The following is a 22889-nucleotide window of genomic DNA, read 5'->3' as shown; positions in this document are numbered from 1 at the left end:
GTTTGGTGGCATTGTGAGTCAGACTCGGCAGTTCTGTAACTTGGCTGTGCCTGTTGGTCTCCTCCTATGCAATCACAAGAAACATTTGAACATTTATTGGGCTGCAATTTGAGATAATTGTAGAGTTATAAATTCCAACTGTTGTCCATCTGTCTTTCCTTAATCTTGAGAACGGCATTTAATAAATGAAATTCAAGACCAGATATTTTACTATGGAATTGAGTGATAACATTTGAAACTAAATAATTAAATAAATGAAGCATGCAATGTCATAATGTTGTAAATGCCAAAAAACAGACTTTTGAGGAAAGGCAAAAAAAACTTTTTGGTGAATGAGTTCATTTCAATTTTACAATAAAAATGGTAAAAAACTCACTAAGTTACAAATCCTCTGGAATATCAAAATGATTTAAATATAAGCTATAATGACATTGCATGCTTCAAATAAAAACTGATAGGCAGTCTTTACTTTAGAAGGTTGAAATTTGATTCTGTTAGCTGATTGAACAGAATTGTAAGAAAGTTCAGTTTCTTGAGATGATTGACTTATTATATAGGTACAGTTCAGTATTCATGAAACGAGGCATTGGTGAACTGTGATGTACTAAAATTCATTGTGATATTCACCAACAAGTTCATCAGTGCAGTGACTGATGTACATTGCATATGTCTGGACATGAATACAGCGAGCTTCAGTGAAGGAATGTTGCTGCCTCCATGGTTATTATTAATGTCATTTTTACCATTCATCTATATTAACCCAAAGTTATATTGATGAAAATAAATCTGCAAATGCCAATATGGCACTGATCTCTTCCACCATCTTGTTTGGTTGCCAGGGATGTTTTGGTAAAAGCATATTAAACCATTCACTTGTGCATTTTTTGTGGCCAAGATATATACATACTGGAATGTACATATAAATTTATGGTTTTGCTACTGAGAATGCCTTGAAAGTATTTTCTTAAGATAACTTTTTGTTCACAACTCTTATTAATAAGTAGCAGGATGTAGGATCTGTGTGCAACAAAAAGTTTGCAAACTTAAATCTTTGTAGGTACAGAAGATTTGGACTGCTTTTGTATAAATCATTACTATAAATTTTAGAAACTTTTTTCTTTTTGTAACTTTGCACTGTGGAGAATTTCCATGGTGCAAAGTTAGAATAAAATATTTCCTATTAGTAATTTAAATAACAATAATGAAATTATACTCTACTTGGGAGTTGAAGATACCTGAAGAGTTGCTTGGGCAATGCTTGCTAAAATAATTGTCGCCAAACTCTGAGGGCTACTACAGAATATTTTTGCACCTGAAACTTCTCCACAGCTAAAATTTTCTCAAGAAATGTTGAATTCTAGCACACTAAGGAAAACATTTTATGAAGGGTTTACTAGTAATTATTATATAGTTTGAAATATTCTAATTAAATCATACAAATAATATTATTATTGTACAGGTTAATAATGCTTAAACATCTTCCTGTGCCTAAACTTTTCTTCTCTATTCTGTTCTGTCTTGACAATCCTCCACTGTCAGTTTTTTGTGCTCCATAGCTTTTGTTACTTCCTCTATCTATGTATTTGTCTCTATCCATCGGTCTTCCACTCCTCCTTCTGCCTGACAGAATCCATTTCAATATCTGTTGTGGTAGTCTACCTTCTTCCATCCTCCGAACATGGCCATACCAGATTAAGTGTTTTTATGGATATAATCCACTATAGAGTTTTGATAATCCATTTTTTCCCTAATTTTCTCATTTCTTACTTTATCTAGTTTTGAACATTGAGTGAATCTTCTCAAAAAGTCCATTTCTATGGATTCTAATTTAGATTTTAAATTTTGAATTTAATACCCACACTTCTGCAACGTATGTTATCATGCTTAGAACTAGTGATTTATATTTGTTTATTTTTGTTGTTTTAAAGATTTGTTTATTCCATAAGATTCCTTATCATAGATCTTCCCCATAATTCTGCCCCTAATTTCAATTTTCATTCAACCATCATTAGTAATTTTTGTTCCTAAATATTTAAATTCATCACATCCTTTAATCAGTTCAATTTTTCCATTTTCCTTCAAAACTAAATCATGTATGTCTTCAGTTCCAATTATCATATAACTAGTTAAGTAATGCTGCATCAGCGTGAAGTTGGAACGAAGCTGCTCGCACCTTTATTTTCTAGATTATGAGGGAAAAAAAGAAACAAAGAATCATTCGTTCTCAACAATATATTTGATTTCTATTGGATCATTTAGGGGTACAAATATAAGGTCAGAATAAGCCATTAATTAATTGCTATGCAAACGTCTCATGAAATTCTGGCTATCACTACAGGCCTTGGACTTACAGATTGACTCGTAGCAATCTTTATTGTAACTCTTTAAAAATACTGAGTCAGTTATTTTTTTTCACTTGACTCAATGTAACATAGGTAAGACCGATAGCTGTCTCTTTTTTTCTATATTTATTTTGACTTTTGGAAGAGTTAATCCCTGTTATTTATGTATAGTCATCAAGTATGCTAAGGTAAGAGGAAACTATGAGATTGCAATATACTGCCATCATTGGAAGAGTGTGTTATGGGGATTATTGGAAACAGATTATCATAGATGAAAGGTCCCTGATAGCTATCGAATTCCACTAAAATAAACAGAGGAAGAGCTGGAGGGTGAGCATTAGAAGCATATATAATGTAGCATATAGTTCCTAGTGAACCATTGACTCTCAGCATGATTCTGGCATTAACTGAGAGATACAAATACTTGGAGAGACCAAGAGCTGAGTCATCTTTGGATGAAGGCAGGGCAATATCTGGAGTGTTTTCAGATGCTATATAAGCAAGAGGGCATCCAGTTGACTGCAAGTAGTCTTTGTTGCTTTGTTTAACTTGCTCGTTTGTTGGATATAGCTCTACTGCTGTTTGGAACTGATCAAGTTCGTCTCTGGATAAATAGGCTCGATTTATTGTCGTCAGAACATTCAGATCTGTATCAGAGAAACCACCCAAAGCTAGATGTTGTAAGACATCTGCGAAGGAACTATCTGTGTTATTTTGTCTATGAGAATTACTAAGTTCAATGAACTTTTCAAAAGAATCAAATGCAAATGTAATGTAATGTCCCAACAGGATCCCTACCTTGTTGGGACATTACATTGTAAAAAACACTCGAGTAGAGAGGAGTATCTTTAACAGGAGGAAACTGACAGAAATCACCAAACAAATAGATAAAGAATCCACCAAACTGCTCATCTTTCTCGGGGTTTATCTCCCTCAATCTTCTCTCGATCATGTAAAGCATTCCTGCACCAACATGCATTGACATTTCATCGATGATGATGAATTTGAGCGACTTCATCTCAATCTGGAATCTCTGTGCAGCTTCTCTATTTAGAGATCGAAATTTCGTACTAACAATAGGAAGACGAAGAGAATGGATTGTAAAGCCATCAATGTTGATCGCTGCTGCTCCACATTTTAAAAAGAAAACTTTTTAAAACTTATTATTCTATAAAGATTCTATATATTTGTTGTTGTGTATCTAGTTAGCGATAACATTTACCTTTCAAAATTACCGTTTTACTGCTTGTCATATTTTCTGACCACTAGATGACGCTTCTACACGTGCGTGCAGGAAGCGACTAACACTTGACTTCATGCATTTCTTGTCAACATTATAACTCTAGAATGAGTTGTCTGATCTTGATGAAATTTTCTACGACGACTCACCATCACTCAAGGATGAACTGATTAAAATTTCAACTCTCAAAAATGATCCATATTGAAGAAAAACCCCTATCTCCAGTTCTACAAAAACGGATCATTTTTGAGAGTTGAAATTTTAATCAGTTTATCCTTGAGTGATGATGAGTCGTCCTAGAAAATTTCAGTTGTCCTAGATCGGACAACTCATTCCAGAGTTATTTTCTTGACAAGGAATGCACGAAGTCAAGTATTAGTCGTCACTACGTTCCGACAATTAGTTTTTCCCATATTTATATTTAGTCCCCAGTTGTATTCTTCTTTCAGCTTTCTTGTCATATATGTTAACTCATCATAATTGTCAGCTATAACTAATTGGTCATCTGCAAATAATAATGTATATACAGTATTGTCTCCAACCATTAGACCCATACTACTACATTTTCTTTTCCATATTTCCATAGCCTTTTGAATGTAAATTTTAAATAATGTTGGGGAAATACAACAACCTTGGCGTAAACCTTTAGTAACCAGAAATCCTTCAGATATTCTTGTTGCTATTTTAATTTTAACAATAGTGTTATGATATAATTTTTTAATATTATTTATTATTTTCCTATTTATTGTTGTGTTATTCAATACTTGCCATAATTTTTTTAATTGATATACTATCATATTCCTTTTCTAAATCAGTAAACAATAAATGTGGAGTTTGATTTCTAGCAACTTTTTTCTCAATTATTTGTCTAACACAGAAAATATGGTCAAGTGTGGATCTTCCACTCTTGGTTCCTCATTTTCCATATCTTTGTATTCTTCTTCTAAGCAATATTTTAATAATTTTTCATATATCCTGCTGAATGTACTGTACATGTAACAGTAATACCTCTGTAATTCTTACACTCATCGTTTTTGCCTTTTTTGTATATTGGTTACAGATATCTAACTTTCCAGAATTGTGGGATATCTTCTTCATTTATTCATTATTCCATTAAGTTTTTGCAAGTTCTAAGTAACTTATCAGATCCATACTTAATTAGCTTTCCTGGTATTTCACCAATGCCACTAGCTTTATTATTTTTTCAAGATTTATTATACTTTCAAAAAGTTCATATCTATCTGAATATAGTCATCTTTCATATTATAGTGATATATACTGAATAGTATTGGTTCTCTTATTATCATTTCTTAAATTTTTCAAAATTCTCCATGCTTCAGTATTTTGTCTTCCACTTATATAAGTTGTATGGTATTACAAACTTCCTCCCAATTGTTGTTGTTATTTGTGATACTTTTCTCCTAATAACTGCCTGAAGTTTCTTATACTCTATTTTATCTGTTTTTTGTATTTAGCCATTTTAAATATAAATTTTTCTTATTTTTCATCAATTCTGCTATTTCTTCATTCCAATAATACATTTTTGTCTTACATGTTCCTGATTTAACTTCTCCTAATACTTCTTTAGCTGCTTGTATACTCTACACTATATGATTGTATTGTTCTTGTACTATATCAAAGTAGGTTTCCTCTAATTTATCATCTAGTTGTTTCTGGTACAATAGTTGAGTACTTTCATTTTGTAAAGAGAGTAGATTTTATGTTGAAATTTGTAATTCTGTGCCTTCTGACTCATTATTGATACTAGTGTCAATTTTAAAGTATGGAAAATTTATTTTACTATTAATCACATAATGATCACTTCCACAATCAATCTCTCTAAAAACTCTGACATCTTGGACCGATAGTGCAGTATTCTGTTTCACAATGATATAGTCCAATATTGATTTTGAATTTAACGTGTCTTGATGTTGAATGTATTTATGCATGTCTTTATGTTGTAAATACCCATTTTTTATTTTTAATAAGTTCTGCATACATAGTTCAATTAATCTTTCACCATTATCAGTTATTATATCCTCTTCAAAAGGTCCAACTATTTGGTTCTCAGGCTTTTTACCTATTCGGCCATTAAAATTTCTCTATTGTTGCCATTATTATTTGTTTTAGTATTTAATTTCTCAAAAAATTCATCTTCATCGAATTTATTTTCACTGTCACTTAAAGCATATATTCCCAAAATTGTAATATTTCTTTTTTTTCTTTTTATTTGTTCTATAAGCACAAAATAGTGCAATAACGATCACTTGGCACAATTCACTTCTTTATTTCAATTTCATTGATATGCATTTACACACACATTTCGGGCATCATTTGCCCCTCTTCAGTCAACTAAAAATATATACAAAACCATTTTTACATACACAACAACTCGACATACAAATCCAAAAATACGGATTACACAAGTAGCATATGATGTATCTTAAGAATACAAATGTCATCCTTAGAAGTATATTACTACAAGCAGGAACCATACAATATACATTGGATTACCTCAAATACTAGGCCAAAGACTTAACCTTAGTTGGTATGCACGAGACTTATAGTGTTTTTGACGTTTCACGAACAGGTTTTTTTGAATTTAAAGATCCTTCAAAACCTCCATAAAATCTTTTAAAAAACATAAATGATTATAATTAATGTACCTAGTACGTAAATATTATGCTATATACTTGACTTATCTTTACCTACACATTACTAGGAAACCTTCGGAGATACAAAGGGAAAGCCGGAATAGACATGTAGCACAGTTCTTTTTTCTTTAATGTTAGTGACAGTTCATACATAATCTACAGAACTAAACTTCTTTTTGACTAATCTTTCTGTTCGTCTGTCGGCATCGTCTTTCAGTTTTTCATACGTTACCACTGGTGTTTTTAAGAATATTTGTAATACATGGTACGATCCAAAAGTTTGGGGACTACAGTAATCTATGACAACAAAAGCACGTATTTGAAGTTACTGCATATGAAATGGATTCTACCAAACCACCTCTACGTGTTCAGGTTAATTTCACCCATGTGATGTGATTAAACCGCAAGCGCTGCTGTTTTTTTCCGGAGATAGTTACCTTTGTTCTGCAACATAATAAAAGTGGAGTTTCAAGAACAACACCCAACATTTTGACTTTGCCGTGGTAGAATCACCGCATACCTTTCTTAGCAATGTTAAAGTCTCTGTAGATGTTTTACCTAAACGCTGACAAAATTTAATGTTGGAGGTTGTTCTTGAAACTCCCCTTTTATTACGTCGCAGAACAAAGGTAACTATCTCCGGAAAAAAACAGCAGCGCTCGCGGTTTAATCACATGACATGGGTGAAATTAACCTGAACATGTAGAGGTGGTTTGATAGAATCCATTTCATACGCTGTAACTTCAAATCCATGCTTTTGTTGTCATAGATTACTGCAGTCACCGAACTTTTGGATCGTACCCCATATTTCTACCAAATAGAGTTTAATTGATTTTAATCATATTTTCATTTATTGCTTTCCAAGATGTAACATTTTTCTTATATTTCGTCAATATCAGAACAGAAACTCCTCTTTTTGGTCTAATATCTTTTGGTACTCCACTGTAAAGATGTAGATATTTATTCTCTAACCACTCCCTGTCTCTTCTTTTTGGTTTCTGTTAATACAATAATATCCTGTTGTATTCTGTTTAATTCCGAGATAATTAGTTCCTTTTTATTATTAATACTTTGCACATTCCATGTTCCTATAATAATCATCCTTTTCTGTAGCCTTAGTCGTCGTCCTGAATATCCAGCTGTCTTATTTCTGTTCAGCTTTTTAGCTTTTAAGTTTTTTCTTAGAATGAGGAAGCTGGCCCCATGTCTCAACCTTCAACCTGTGGGTTGGGATTTTTAATCAAGGTTTACTTTTATAGGCGAGTCCCTCCTAAAGTGTTCTCACAAAATGTTTAAAGTTTTTTCAAATCATTGGAACAAACAGACTTACCATTCAAAACTTTTATTATTTATCATTTTCAACTTTTATTATTATTAATCCTACAAATATAATTGATTAAATAGGCCTTACAGTATAATTTGCTGCACAACACTAAACTGATAAATTAACATAAAAATGTTTTCAATTAAAAGAATGATTTAATTTAGTTTAAGCACATATCATCATTGGTTATAAACTTGATTATCATAATTATCATCACAGTTGTAAACTTGATTATAATACATTGATTAATGGAAGTAAAGTTGAGATTGAATGTGACAGCTGTTATCATTTGTGCCAACATGACTAATTTTTGTGCAGGGTGTTTGTTAGTGGGCTTTTTGGCATTCAAATATGCAAAATTTCTTTAATCATGACAGTTGTCGTGCAGTTTTTTCTGAAATTAAGAAATGCATGAATTTTTAAAAGGTAATAATTTTTTTAGTTTATTACTGTTTATCTACAAAAGATATGAAAAATAAAGGAAAATTATTTAATTTTAAATTGAGACAGTTCAGAAAAAGTTTTTAAATGCCATAATAAATTGACTAATTTGTAAATTTTCCACATTGGGAACGAGTGAATGTTTTTGTTTTAATTCAGGCTGACATTATATTCTACACATTAATTAAATAGCAACAAAAAAGTTTTGAAATAAAATTGGATTTTCTTTTCAGTTCTTTTTAAAGCTGTTTTGGTTTAGGTTTTTTGTAAAAATTGAAACTGTAGTAACTGACACCAACCTGTCGCTATTGCATGCACGTAACCATGTAAGTAGGCAGCAATGTAATGGGTGACTGAACTGATCAGAAACAAAGTAAATGTCACTCCTGTCAATATCTACTATCAGAAATCCACTGTTGGGTGAACTTACTGAGATGAGTACTTGCTGTTATGTATATCACAGCAATGCCTCACTGTGATATACATCTCTCACTCTCAACATCTGTTTATGCTTAATTTACTTTTTCTTGTTTATAATATGGCATTTAGATATTGAAAGTTCCATTTGCAATTTTAAAATATGGGATCTCCCTGCATTTTGGCAATTTTACCGTTTAATACTTGTAGCTTTAGCAGAGACTACTCCATTGTAATGTTTTTGTGTCTATTGCTATATTATTATTATTATTTTACTGTAAATTTTTCCGAGACCGTTTTAATTTTCCCAAATCTCATTTGGTCATATTCTGTACCCCTGCAAACTCCTTGTGCATTCATAATGAAAATTAATTACGTTAATGAATTAAAATTTTTTAAAACTTGATTTCAATTAACTAGGTAATTAATTCTTTTTACAATGCAAACATTTATGATTAATTACTTGTTAATGTTGTTAATCTTTATCCTATATTTATGAATAAATTTTTGTTTTCTGCCTAAAAAATGGGTTATATTTATAATACTGTTTTAAAAAAATAAACCATTATCCACAGTGCATTTAAGCACAGATATTTATAATAATAAATTATTTATTAATTAAACATTAAAATGCAAAAAAATTATTGATATCTCTCTAGTTAATATACTTTAAATACAACTTTTGGTTGAAGATTTTCATCCTACTATTAAATTAACTCTGCTAAAAAGCAAATTATTTAATGTACATATTGGGTTGTTGATGAGTTCTGTAAAATCCAATAAGAACAGTGTTTTAACTTCATAATTATTAGGAGATCAGTCTGTTTACTACCGGTACCAGCCTCAAATTACAGTGTAACTGTTTAGCATTATCATGAAAGGAATAAGATCTAAGCATACAAATGTAATAATTTATACTATATTTGTTCGTATGATTGAGATGTTAGACCAATATTACAGTCATACTTTTATAACCGAGTTTAGTTTCCATTTAATTATTTGTAAATATTTTATTAGAGCTTGTCCAGAATGTCGTGTCCTCTCCGATTTCGTCACTCCAAGTAGATACTGGGTCGAAACAAAGGAAGAAAAAGAAAAGTTAATTGAAGATTACAAAAAAGCTCTGAGGTTTGTCATAATTACATAATTAAATGATAATATTATAGTATGGATGTAATCAAAAATGCTTCTTATTTAGCTCCAAGCCATGTAAATACTTTAAACAAGGCCGTGGGGAGTGTCCTTTTGCCGGTGCGTGTTTCTACCTTCACGCCTATCCCGACGGAACAAAAGCACAACTTCCACCTCCCAGGCCCAGACGAAGGAGAAATCAGGATGGAGATCTGGAAACAATGGAGGTATGTATTAAAGAAAAATAGAACAATTCTCATCTCTTTTGCATCAAGTGCTGTTCGTTTGTAACTCCAAGTTTAATTATTCGTTTCAGCGAATATTTCTCTGGGATTTCTTTGAAGTTCGCGACGATCAATTACTTCTTCAGGTCGACATTGAAGAGATGCTGGACTTGTTCTCGGACACGGAAGACGAGTCGGATTGGAGTGATTTGGACGTTCTTATAGATTAAATGTTCTTCTTGAAATATGGTTGGTAAAAATCAAGATGCGAGAACTAGCCATATCATCATATTGTAGGCCACACAGAGCTTGGATATTATGGATTTAAAAAAAGTAAAAAAAAAAAAAATCAAACAGGCAGCAAATTTGCAAAGAATTGTGGCAAAAAAATTCATCCTGGAGTACAGTGATATATAATGTTTATGTATATTTATATGTGAACATTATATATATATATATATCTATATTTATACATATACAGTAAATACTAGATATATATATATATATATATAGGTGAATGTACTAAAGTATTGAAGACACCAGGAACAAGAGTAAAGAACGGTTAGCCTTACATTCCTGACTTTGTATTTTGCACTCGTAGATTATCTGATCTGTTAATTTTCTAAAAAAAAAAGAGCATGTAAACCAGTAACTGTTGCCAGATTTGGTGAATGCAGAATCAAAAATTGATTAACGAAAAAAAGAAAAAAATTGGTATTTTTGCTTTTCTTGTTAAATTACGTCTACTTGCTGTTGACTGGCCAAGAATTGAAACGAGATGGTTGCACTTTTAATCGGTATGGATTTCAGTATTAACATTTGTGTTGCTTCGGATTTCGAATGAGGATCAATTTACAGGGCTTAATTTACACACATTTTTAATCTAGTCAGTCGCATATGGCTTTAAAATCTGTATTCACGAGTTTCAGATTTGATTAAAACAAAAAAAAGGACTTGTATTAAATTTTGCAAAGTTTTATCTAAGCATTTTTAATAAGGTTACTGTATTATAAAAAAAAATATATATATACATTTCACATAATATGTCGAGTTTCCGTAAGGTGCATATATATATTATATATGTATATATATATTTCTCATATCATTTTTTCACATAATTCACCATATGTCATGTGATACATAGCCATAACTTTTACAAATGTCGTGTTGTTGAATTTGTCATTCTCTTCATTTACTTTCTTTGCTTTGTGTTCACGTTTATTTCCTTGTTAAACGTTTGTCTGCAAGACGGCAAACTTTGTTATGAATAACTACCTCTCGTCTTTAGTTATGCAATTCCGTTTTCCTCCCCTCCTTTGAAAAAATTTGCTTACCTACTAAAATTTTGTTTCCTATGACGAGATTAAACTAAACTAGTTCACGGCGATCAGAACGATCAATGTTTTCAAAAGGGTTTTTTGCCAGCCATTTCGCATTCCTCATTGCGGGGAGACCGCCGACGCGACCCGCTCCAATGGCAGCAAAAATTATTTCACAGTAAAATGAGAACAAAAACTTTGTGCCTGGTGTTTATATGCAAACTGTGTTTATTATGTATAGTTCCTTTTACCATATATGCCTGAAACATATTTTGGTTCGGTGTAATATTAATCCGAAAGAAAAAAATAAATTGACGTACGGAAAAAAATAACGTAGATTTAGTTTATTCGATTAGGTTTTCTTCTTCCAGAATAATGTGTTGTTATCCTGTCATAGAACGAATTGAAATTTGTATATATTTACAGGACTTTCAAATTATTAAGATAGATTTAAAAACAACTTAATAACGTGAATTTCAAATTGACTGCTCTGGGATGTTCAAAAGTGGGTGTAGCAATAGGCATGTCTTTGATGTGTTACTTGTAGTCAATAAAAATGTTTGAATCAATGCCAAATTCATGCTGTAGTATATATAAAATTTACAACCTCTGTGTAACCGTTGTTCCGGAGATGATTGACTGTTGCGCCTTCACATTTGCCGCCAGAAATACCGATAGTGTTTTAAGTCGACGATTGTTACACGATCAATCCATTCGCTGCCAATACCGGGCTCAAATTACAATGTGGCTGTTTGTACATTATCCATTTGTAACCCCCTTAGTTTGTAAAGACTGTTTTGAGCAATCCAAAACAAAAAGCAATAAAATGATTTGCTCCACTGGAATCTTCGTTTTTATGCAATATCATTCCACACATTCGCTTACGGACTTTACGCGTTCGGGAGCGATCAGTCGATGGATGAGCGAGAATGAAATGGCGTCACGCGAGAGTTAAAACTTTTTATATATATAGTACATCCTCACTAGTTAAGAGGTAATTACTATACTGCTTCCAGTTTTCTTTTAGTTAGAATGAGATGTCAACAAATAAGACTGGCACTTTCGTTTCAAATTTTGTGGGAATTTTGGACATTAACACATTTGAAAGTGTTTGGATTGTGTTATGACTTGTATCGTGTGTAAATGTATCGAACTGTTTAAATCCTAGTATTGTTAACGAAGAATAGAAGTAACTCCTGTTAAAAATGTGCCTCTTGACAAATTCTAGGTTGCTGAGCGCATTTTTATGGAAAGTTATTAATAAAGTAACCTACCAAAGCATTTTATTTTACAATCGGTTTTAATTTACTTATTCAAACACAATGTTATGTAAATTTATACAAAAACTTATGTTAAAAAATGATTTATAATAAAATTTTGATTAAAATATTTCATGTATAGTGAATATCTTAATAGAAATTACTTATCAAGGAAACATTATACAGTGTTCCTCTGGAATGTCCCTAGTTTTACGGATTAATTTTGGTAAAAGAAATGCACGTATACTCCTGCAGACAATAGTAATAGAAAGCGCGTTTGAAAATTTTATTTACTGTTGAATTGGTACATTTCCACATATGCACTCGAAGCAGCATGATGTCCAGTCTGTACTTGATTTTGGCCCACGTCCTAAGCATTTTGGCTGTTAATGGTATCTGCGATTTTTGTATGCCAGACTGCAGTGGCAATCCATTAGAGTTTTGATTGACATTCTTGGACACATTCATGTATCCAAACATGTGGATTTTTCAGAACCATTTAAAACTAGGGACATTTTGAGAAACTCTATAATGCAATTCTCTTAAGTAAACGAAATAGCACTGGACAAATTATCCTTGTATATGAGAAAATATTTTAAACTTTGTTGGTCAATAAGAACAGGTTATCCAAATAACTTTCAAGGACAGACGGAGACAATTGCTTATGTAAAATATCCACTTAAAAATGTCAATAATAATTTTATTTAAACCACAAAAATCTTACATTATAGACAAATTTTCATACATCTAATAATTCGTAACAATAATCATTTATCTATTAATAATATCACAACATATAAAAGTACTATATACAATGCATCTTTGTTGAGGGTAACATCATATAGGATCTTACTGGAAGACATTTTGCATAGTTTGAATAGATAAATACAATTATCTCTTTACGATTGTTCATAAATATATTTCGAATTTGCACGAGAGTCAATATTCTTCTATATTTTAACAATTATAAATATCATTTTTAGACTACTTCTATTGCTTGTTCTTTTAAAATGATAACGTTGACATTGAGCATCTAAAAGTACTTTTTATCTGTTGCAGTCTCTTAAGTTTACCTGCAAGACGGGGACGACGGCCGTAGTCACCACCTCTCCACCCGATCGATTAAATTCGGATTTTCGACTCCTCCGGGTCGGGGGCGTGGGCTCCCCCGTCTTCTCAGAACCCTCCATGTTAGAGAAATGATAACTCGTTAATATTTTATAAATTTTGTGACGGATAAACAAATTTAACGAAGAGACGAGAGTGTCTGAGATTTGGAAAATTTGTCCGTCGGTCCACAGGAGTGAAATTTCACTCGCCACGGTAAATATAACAAACGAGACTTTGCCTGGTCCCTGTTAAGTACATTCTGTCGTCTGATAGATTTTGTTGAAAGCTATCCGACGCTTTATTTCGTATGGGTATTGTGTGCCAAGTTTGTATTGAAACCCACTCCGACTTATTTAACTTTTACAGAAATTACGATACCGAGAATTTATAGGGACTGAAATTTCTGAAAGTTTATAAACTGGCTGCATGTTGTCACAGTTATAGTCTAAAACTCGTACAGTAACATTGAGCAATTCATGAAGATGGAATAAAATGGATATATTGTTAAAGTTACATTGTAGGAAATTTGAGGGTTTATCATTTAATTTATAGAATATTGCTAGAACTTGCTTAATTTAGCTTATAAAGATTTGTCTTTTTCATAATATTCTTAGAATAATGCATGCTTTTGCCATCACTGCTTGGATGTCAAATGCCTTCATGCATCTATTTCTTGAAAGAGTCCATTTTGTTATCGTCATGGTCCTTTAAACACAGTGAGCATTTCTTTTGAAAATTTTTTGAATGCAAAGTCTAACAGTACCAACTCTATTAAACAGGACACTTGGAATCGACTTATCTGATTGCTTAACAAGCATAATGTAGTAGGTATACACTTTATGATCAAAAAATAGGTTCTGCAAGTATTCGACATATGAGTAGAGTGACAACAAACAAACATATTCTTTAGGGGAAATACTTTGAAGAAGATAAATCTTTAGAAATTAAAGATCAAAATTAGATAAGGACTGAGCATTTAATTTGTAGAATATTTCTAGCTTATGTATAAAAATTACTTGAGTTTAATTCACAATTCAATTGCTTCTTAGAAAGCAATTAAATTATAAGCAAACAACATGCAAGTGTTCTAAACCAGTTGTAGCTTCTATTAAAATGTCTGGGTTAACTGACTTTTGGACTTCCCTGTATATAATTTCATTTTTAAACTCCCAACTTCAACTTTATCCAAACAAACAGATGTAATGAGTACTGTAGAGTGTATACAGCTTTGTTTGCACATTGTTCTAACAAGGGATTCTGTAGTCATACAGACTTAGCACACAAATACCTTAACAACCTTAAATTATTGCTAAATGAATAATATATATATATATATATTAATGTGTACACACTTTATATAAAATCTAAAGAACATTCTAAATACTCTGGTTTTTGTTAAGTTGTGGACATAATTCCGACAATAAATTCTCTTCCACTTCATTAATTACACGTTAGACTTTGTAAGTACAACAGTTCAAAATACTCCATCGATACAAATACTCATTTATGATATTAATATATTGCAAAAAATATCTTGGGAATTTTTTTATAAATTCCATCTGTATAACAATGTATAAGTACATAGTACATTTATATATGTGTATATATACTACAGTATATATCTAGGTTGGTTATGATATTAATCAATATGGATCGTGTTAGAGAAACTCAAGAGAAGAGCGAGAACGGTTTCCGCTCGGCTATAAAATCTGAATCGTGCACCGTTCAACACGGATGTCAAAATTGGAACCCACCTACTGACCAGCGTGCGGATACGTGGAACACGTGTTTTTGCCAAAGTAGAGTTAAGTGTTCCACTAATGAGATTTTAACTCAAGTGTTTTTAACCAATGACTACTTTTTAAAGAAAGAAATTGTACAAAATATAAAATAGCAAAACAAAGTTATACTTCTGGTTAGTTGATTCGCTGATTAAGCCAATGTATGATGTCGTTTTTCACTTGCTCTCTGACACCTTCCGGCTCTTCCAGCAGACAGTGATACGCCTTTGGATAGATCTAGAAAATTTTGGAAGTTATTTTATTATATTGTACTGTTTTATCTAATTTCCGAATTTATAATAATGGAAGTACAGTAGAGCATCGATTATCTGACCCCCGATCAACCGACCGCGTTCTAGTCGGCAAATTCAAATGTCCGCTAGTGATGTGGCGCTACAATATTTGGTTGTCTTGGCTACTTTAATATTATTTTTGTTAAATTTTTACGTTTTAGCTGGCAGCACTGGCTTGACCATGAAAGGGAGGCTAGTATTTAAACCAGGTCTAATACACTATACTAATAATGTATTTTTTCATACTTTTCAGTTATCCGACCAACCCCAGTCCCCAATTAAGTCGGATAATCGATGCTCTACTGTAGTTTGATCTGATGAGTTTATCAAAATGAAAACCGAGAGAGCTCGTTCTGCTAATGCTGTTCCACTTGTTCCAAATAAACAATATGTACATTTGGTTAGAACTCACAGGGGATATGTAGTTATGGACTCTCTATAAACTTTAATTGTTGGATAAAAACACATGAAACTATATATACAAATTACTGTTAGTTTATATAGCTTTTATTATTCTATGTAACTTCCAATTATGACATAGAAGCATAGTGACTAGATATTCTCATCATTATCACAGCATATAGTTGCCATTCACTATGTAATCTTCAATTGATTTTAGAAACCTATAGTTATTAAATAGACTGGTGGTGCTCAAACTGTCCAATTATCAAGCCAAATTATACCTAAGTTGTAAGTAGATAGGTCATCAATATTTGTATATTACATACATACATACACAGACTTTATATATATATATATATATAACAGCCCTACTTTTTGTAAGAGATGTGCCGGATATGTTTGGGGGTTGGATTAATGTGTGCCGTGGACTAGATTTAGCTGGGAGGTTTGCAGTTTGGATGCCACTGATCTAAACTGCACATTCTATGTTGAGAATTGGAGATGTATAGCAAATGTATAAAACAGTGGTGCCAAATCTGGTCTGTTAACATGTTTGACATTACTCAAAAATGATAACAAAAGTAGGCCTTTTTTGTATGTATGGTACATACAAAATATCTGTGGCTCATCCACCTAAAATTTAAACAAAATACAGCCCAGTTTTGGACCAAATTGATCCAAAAATCGTCACCAGTAGGTAGAATTATTTATAGTAGACTCATAGACTCAATTAACCAGGATGAATGTAAAAACATCATTCTGGTTAATTGGATAACACTTAAATCCCATACCCAGTATACAGAACAGGTAAATTTTCTAAGTAATATGGAGGGAGTGACATAAACAACCACTTCAAATAGTTATACTTTTCTTGTGTTTGCTGTTTATTAAGTATGCGACCCTTGTCCTGTGATGTTTTTGCACCTCAATCAAGAATCTAGTATATATGCAGAACAAATAAATGATAAAAAAAAATAAGGTGTAACTACACAAAGTGTGTGACAACTGAAAATCTACATTTTTCATTACATTCTTTTAAACTGTAGAAAAAATTTAATATAATCTCTAGATATATTTGAAGGGAAAGAATCATGTTTGTATTCAATAAGCATATAAATATCCACATTGTGATAGGTGACAGATGATTCCGGAAGTACTGAACACGCCCTAAAAAACAGGATGAACAACTGTTTTCCTGTGGAGGATATGTTAAGTTGAAGTTTTTAGTTTTATTTTATATAATTTTTATATGCATAAAATATTTAAAGCCAAGAGTTTTAAATTACTGAGAAATTTCTATAAAATTGTTTCTCTCATAGATAAATATGTAATTTTTTTTCCAATTTTTTGCATTTTTTTTGGTAGCTAGTATAACAGTCAACATTAAACTAGTTACCAAGCTATGGTAGCCAAACTAACTCTTCTAGGCCCTTATTATGGCTCCTATATACTTACACAATTTTTATAACCTCAATAAACAGTACTTATGCATATATAATATTTTTCAGTTTCCTGACTGTTACATAGTGTAATACACGCAGTGTGTCTTGCAACTTAATCTTGAATGGGAAACAAAAAGCTTCGGGTACATTTATAAAATTGAAGTTAAATGTTTGTTTCCAGTTCAATCACGAAGTACCAACAATATTTACTATAGAACAGTGATAACTTAATAAAATTAGATGATTCGGCTCTCGTATATTTCTAATAGGCAGTTTATGGCTCATATTGTGACTATGTTTAGCCACCCCTGTTCTATTCTCTCAAAAGTGAAAAAGGTTTACTTAAATTATCGAATTTGTTTGGATTCTTTAAATTAATTAATAAATGCACTTGTGTAACAGTAATTGTTTGGATTTTGGATCTGTGTCCAAGTTTCTCCTGTGATAAATTTTAACTGATTTCCACAATGAGATAATGAAAAAAGAGGACTCTCCATCTCTAGTTTAACATTTTTTGAATACGACACTAACTTTTGGCATGAGTACCACACCTTAGGATACTATAGCATATGATAAGCAATAGTGTGCCATTGATCACTTTTACTGACATAAAAAATGAAAATTCTATTTCTGTTATTCAGGTACTGCTATGGAGGACCAATTTAAGTTGAAGTTGGAATCTTGGGAATTATCATGGATGATTTAATTCTGTGGAAAAATTCTGTCACTTTTTTTTTTGAATTTGCTTAATATCTGGTTGTTGTCTGTTAGTTTTATCAATGGCCCTCATTGGACCCAGATAAATCTACAATTGATATAAGAATGATCTTTGTCTGTCTGTCTGCCTTTAGGACTAAGTTAAAAAATCAGTCTTGTTTTATGAGATTGAATCTATTTTCTCTAAAAATTTAATGACATACCTTATCTCAGGCATTAGGAATTTAAGTAGAGGGTAACTAAGGTAAATCTGGATAGAGTTAGATAGCCTAATAAATAGGATATGACAATTTGGAGGGCTTATCACATCAAGGCCAACAGGAAAAAAGACCAAATCTTTTACAAAAAAGTTAGTCTTTAATAATCACTTTCAAATTTAGATAAGGATGCATTTTCGGTACAAGGACCCCTCATCAGCTTACAAACACAAAGCACCAACATATGATTATAACACTAACAGTTAACCAATATGAAGGAATTTTTGATATATACAGTGCAAAAAAAAAAAAAAAAAAACATTCCTTTGTATTGATTAACTGTTGGTGTTATAATTATATGTTGGTGCTATGTGTTTGTAAGCTGATTGAGGGGTCCTTGTACCCGAAATGCACCATTACTTAAATTTGAAAGTGATTATTAAAGACTAATTTTTTTGTAAAAGATCTAGTCTTTTTTTCTGTCGGCCTTGGTGTGATAAGCCCTCCAAATTGTTAAATCCTGTTTATTAGGCTATCTAACTCTATCTAATTTAAAGTGATGGGCAAAAAGCATCGTTTATTATTACAGTAAACCTATGAATCAAAACATCAAAAATAACACAAAGTGAAACTTAACCTTAAATGTCTTGTCAAGAGATGGAGCCATTTCATAAAATACTTTGGAACCACCAATATCACAGATTTTGTCGTCGTCTCCGTGCATCAGCAAAAAAGGCCATTCGACCGTCGATATGTTATTTTCGATGCTCTGCAAAACAATATAAGGAAAGTTATTGCACACGTGCACGAAGGCCACATAACTCTTAAAATAACATGTTACCTGTATGGCATTAAACATGGCAGAACACCAACCGGCATTTGCATAACCGTGCCACATCAACGGATCGTTTTTTCTCGCTTGCATAGCATCGTCGTTTCGGGTCAGAATGGTGAAATCCAGTGAAACGATCGGAAGACTCGGCAAAATCCATCCCAAGATTCTAGCCAACTTCACCTGCAAGCACAGGTATTATGGATAAGTGAGATAATTTGACAGGTGACTTACAAAAATGCTAATATTTAAATATTAAATAAGTTAGGTCAAGTGATTATAAAAATGCCAGTTAGTTTATCTGGATTATCAATTATTTAAAAGCTATTTTAATATTCTTTATTAAAAAAATGAACTACTTTAAATGGACTAGCAGCTTTAGTTTTTGTACAAGTTGCTGGTCCAATAAGCACAATGCCTTTAAAATAGTTAGGTCTCTTCATGGCAGCTTTAATTCCAATTGTTCCACCCTGAAATGGTAAACACCAGTTTAGAAACTCTTAGAAAGTGCAGACGGCCCGCCGGCTTTCGTTTTGCTTACCATCGAGTGGCCGACATAAAATATCGGCAGATTGGGATATTTCTGAAGTAGGATATCCGTGTGCTGGAAGACGTCCTTAACATAAGTGTCCACCGCATCTACGGTGACTCTCGGTCCCTCGCTCCGTCCATGACCGACTGAAACATTCAAAGAGAAGAACAATGCGGCCAAGTTAAGGAGGAACAAATACGAATTTTATCAATATTTTCATGGGAGATTAAAAAAATCCTTTTTAAATAATACTCATTTCAGATTTGTATAATCAGTAAACAAAATGACGATAAGTTAAGAACAGTTTAAACATTTCCTGTTTATATTATAGCCGATAAGATACCGCATTTACAGTTGTAAAAGATATCATCAGAATATTTAAGAAAACTGCATTTTCTTGATTTGTATGATAATTATACCATTAAATTCACATATAACCGATTAATATTTTTAAAAAACAATTAAACAAACGACTCCTTACCGTGATCGTGAGCAAATGCAAAACACTGTATGGTATTAAGCACGTGAGCCAATGGTTCGTAGTACTGGCAATGTTCTGCGTATCCATGAGATATAAAAACGAGTGCTCTGAAATGAAAATTGCAGATAAAACACAAGCAATTAAATAAACGGTTGAAGGAAAACACAGGGCCGAGCAACCCGAATAACCATAATTAAATTTAGGCCAAGCCGCCCGAGGGATTCGAGGAGTAAAGCCGAGAGCCAAGTGAGATCCTACGCAAAGAATTTCCTTGAAACAATTTAATTACAAAATTAGTTTGCCTTCAATGCATTTTAATTAATTCAATTATAGCAAATTGTATATATGAAATGCATTAGAAATGATTTATTCGCAGTATTTTCAATTGAAAGTAAATAAGCAAATGCTATTGTTTTAAATGACAGTTTTGTGTGGTTATAAATTAGAAAAAGGTTTGTCTGCACGTAATTTACTCAAGGGAAGTTGTTCAAACAATAGTTTTCAGTGGCGAGCGTACAGAGGGAAAATAATGCAAGAATGAAAGGCGCAAAAAATTGTTTAGAGCTTGACAGTCGCTTCAAATTGCAATTAACACGGTTCTGAAGCCAGAACACAATTCAAATTTTGCATTGCATCCAAAACTTAATCCATTTCATAAACAAACAACGTGTGCAACTTACTTGGGTTTTTCGTTGGGCTCCCAGTACTTAGTGTAGAGCTTTAGACCGCTGCTATTGACGATATACGAATCGTTAGCATCCATTTTAATTAAGAAAATCCAACATTTCGACAGGAACAAGCGGAGAAAGTTATGAAGTACACGTTAACCTTAAAACTCTTGTTGCCAAACAACACAGTTTCCTTGACAACTGGCATGTGACGGAGCGAAGCGCCATCTGAGAAATTCGTTATAAAAAAATATATATATATATATATATATATATATATATATATATATATACATAGTAATTTCCGATTAAATTCTTTTTCTTTTTTTTTTTTTAATTTGAAAAGAATAGAAATTACCTGTCACTCTTTAACGTCACGATTAAAGTATTAAATTCGATGGGACGAAGAAACGAATTCTTATACATTAGATGTATTACAAAATCGACAATCTGTCACGTTTATAGATATGACTGGTTTGACGGATTCTACGGCTAATAACGTGTCAAGCGCTGGAGGGATATGTCAAATTATTTCATTTTTTAAGGGGAATTTCTTTAAAAAATCAATTTATTTTTTGCATTTAGGAAGCTGCGTACATAATATAACGGAAGCTTAAAGTTCAAAAGTTATTTTCGGTGTTTCACGCGATTAATTGATTGTAAGCGCGTGTTGTATTTGGCGATACAAAGGGCAAAAGGCGACCTTTTTTTATTTTAATTAAAAATGGCTGTGAAAAAGTTTATAAAATTTTTTTGAGTGCTTTCAACTTTATAGTGAGGTAAACAAGCACAAAATGTAGATGTATATGTGTATGTATAACTTGATTAATTAATATATAAACTAGGTCAAAGTTCGTAAGAAATGTTTTAAAATGCAGAAATAAATTATATTAAAATGCGGCTATTTGCCATTTAAAATGAAAAATAATTGTATTTTTTAAAAATAAATGGCAATTAGTTATAATTACGCAGTTAATTATAATTATTTGCAATTTTTAAACAAATATTTGCAATTTTAAAAACAATTTATATTTTAAAATATGTAATTATTTTCATTTAAGACCGAAACCTTTTTATTTAAATTTATTTTCTTAAATTAAGATGTAAAACGAATCTAAATTGGTAAATAAAACAAGACAAATTGTTTTTTTTTTAAATTAATATTTCTAAATAATAAAAGTTTTTATTTTTATTTACTTTATTAAATAATTAATTCTATTTAAATTTTACTTAAATATTGTTAATAATTTCAAAATTTATTAATATCAAAATTATTTTATTTAAAATATTGAAAAATTGTAATATTATAAAATAAAATTCAGGAAATATTTAATTAAATTATAATTATTTATTTTAATTTTATAATATTTTAAATATGCTTATTGTTTATTTTTTATTTAACTTTATTAAATAATTTAAAAAAATTAATTTAATATTTAATTTTTTTTATAAAACTGATTGATCATTTTTTAAAATTCAAATGATTAAATTTCATTATATTTATTATGAAAAAATATATTTGAATTCTAAAATAATGAAAAATAATCCCTTTAAAATTTTTATTATTATTACATTTAAATTATATTTTATCTTCCTAAAAATTCTTTATTATCTTATATCAGCAAATCTATAAATAAAATATCAGTTGTTTATGTTCTCAATTCCAGGAGCTATTTTCAAATTATTTTGTTCTATATTTAATTGTGACTAATTTAAAATTTGTTCCAAATTTAATTTGCTTTTTTTTCTGTTAATGCCATTTAGACTACCAATAATATTGTTATCTAATGTTATGTCTATGGGAAAATTGTGAAAGAAGAAGCTAGAATTTAATATGAAACTTTGGAAGAATTCAATGAAAAATTTATGAGAGCTTTGAAAGAATTTAATGGGGAGTTAAAGATATTTGGGAGAATTTGATGGGAAATTTTGAGTTTTGAGAGAATTTAAGTTATGGGTGGGAAAATTTAATGGGAAATTTGTGAGAGCTTTGAAACAATTTATTAGGAAATTAGAATCATGAGGAAAAATTAAAGGGTAAATTAGAAGAATGTGGGAGAATTTAATAAGAAATTTGTGAGGA

At 31.3% G+C, this 22889-nt stretch overlaps 2 protein-coding genes across 3 annotated transcripts in view; one reads left to right on the top strand and one right to left on the bottom strand.

Moving 5' to 3' along the window:
- The window catches only part of LOC136977292 (probable E3 ubiquitin-protein ligase makorin-1), a 68826-nt gene extending 56889 nt beyond the window's left edge, over positions 1 to 11937 (top strand). For both annotated transcript variants that reach the window (XM_067272768.1, XM_067272767.1), the window contains exons 7-9: positions 9436 to 9546; positions 9617 to 9776; positions 9866 to 11937. In XM_067272768.1, coding sequence (XP_067128869.1) covers positions 9436 to 9546; positions 9617 to 9776; positions 9866 to 10003 — 409 coding nt within the window. In that variant the 3' untranslated portion in view covers positions 10004 to 11937. The remainder of the gene's footprint in view (positions 1 to 9435; positions 9547 to 9616; positions 9777 to 9865) is intronic.
- Positions 11938 to 13025: 1088 nt separating this feature from the next.
- On the bottom strand, positions 13026 to 21031 carry LOC136977297 (monoglyceride lipase-like). Its single transcript, XM_067272773.1, has 7 exons — positions 20819 to 21031; positions 20139 to 20245; positions 19667 to 19803; positions 19485 to 19595; positions 19135 to 19308; positions 18931 to 19062; positions 13026 to 15479 (listed from the first exon to the last, which is right to left on the bottom strand). Exons 1-7 carry the CDS (start codon positions 20899 to 20901, stop codon positions 15378 to 15380), a joined length of 846 nt encoding a protein of 281 aa, XP_067128874.1. The 5' UTR covers positions 20902 to 21031; the 3' UTR covers positions 13026 to 15377.
- Positions 21032 to 22889: the final 1858 nt, after the last annotated feature.

This window comes from Centruroides vittatus, unplaced genomic scaffold (genome assembly GCF_030686945.1).
Source record: "Centruroides vittatus isolate TY-2023 unplaced genomic scaffold, ASM3068694v2 contig_453, whole genome shotgun sequence".
NCBI lineage: Eukaryota > Metazoa > Arthropoda > Arachnida > Scorpiones > Buthidae > Centruroides > Centruroides vittatus.
The sequence above is the reverse complement of the archived record's forward strand: the minus strand, read 5'-3'. Positions and strand labels throughout refer to the sequence as shown.

Coding starts and splice junctions, on each gene's coding strand:
- LOC136977297 (XM_067272773.1), bottom strand. CDS start 20,901: ATGGATGCTAACGATTCGTATATCGTCAATAGCAGCGGTCTAAAGCTC. Junction 20,246..20,818: donor GAGCCCAACGAAAAACCCAA/GTAAGTTGCACA, acceptor TTTTCATTTCAG/AGCACTCGTTTTTATATCTC. Junction 19,063..19,134: donor CCATGTTTAATGCCATACAG/GTAACATGTTAT, acceptor ATTGTTTTGCAG/AGCATCGAAAATAACATATC.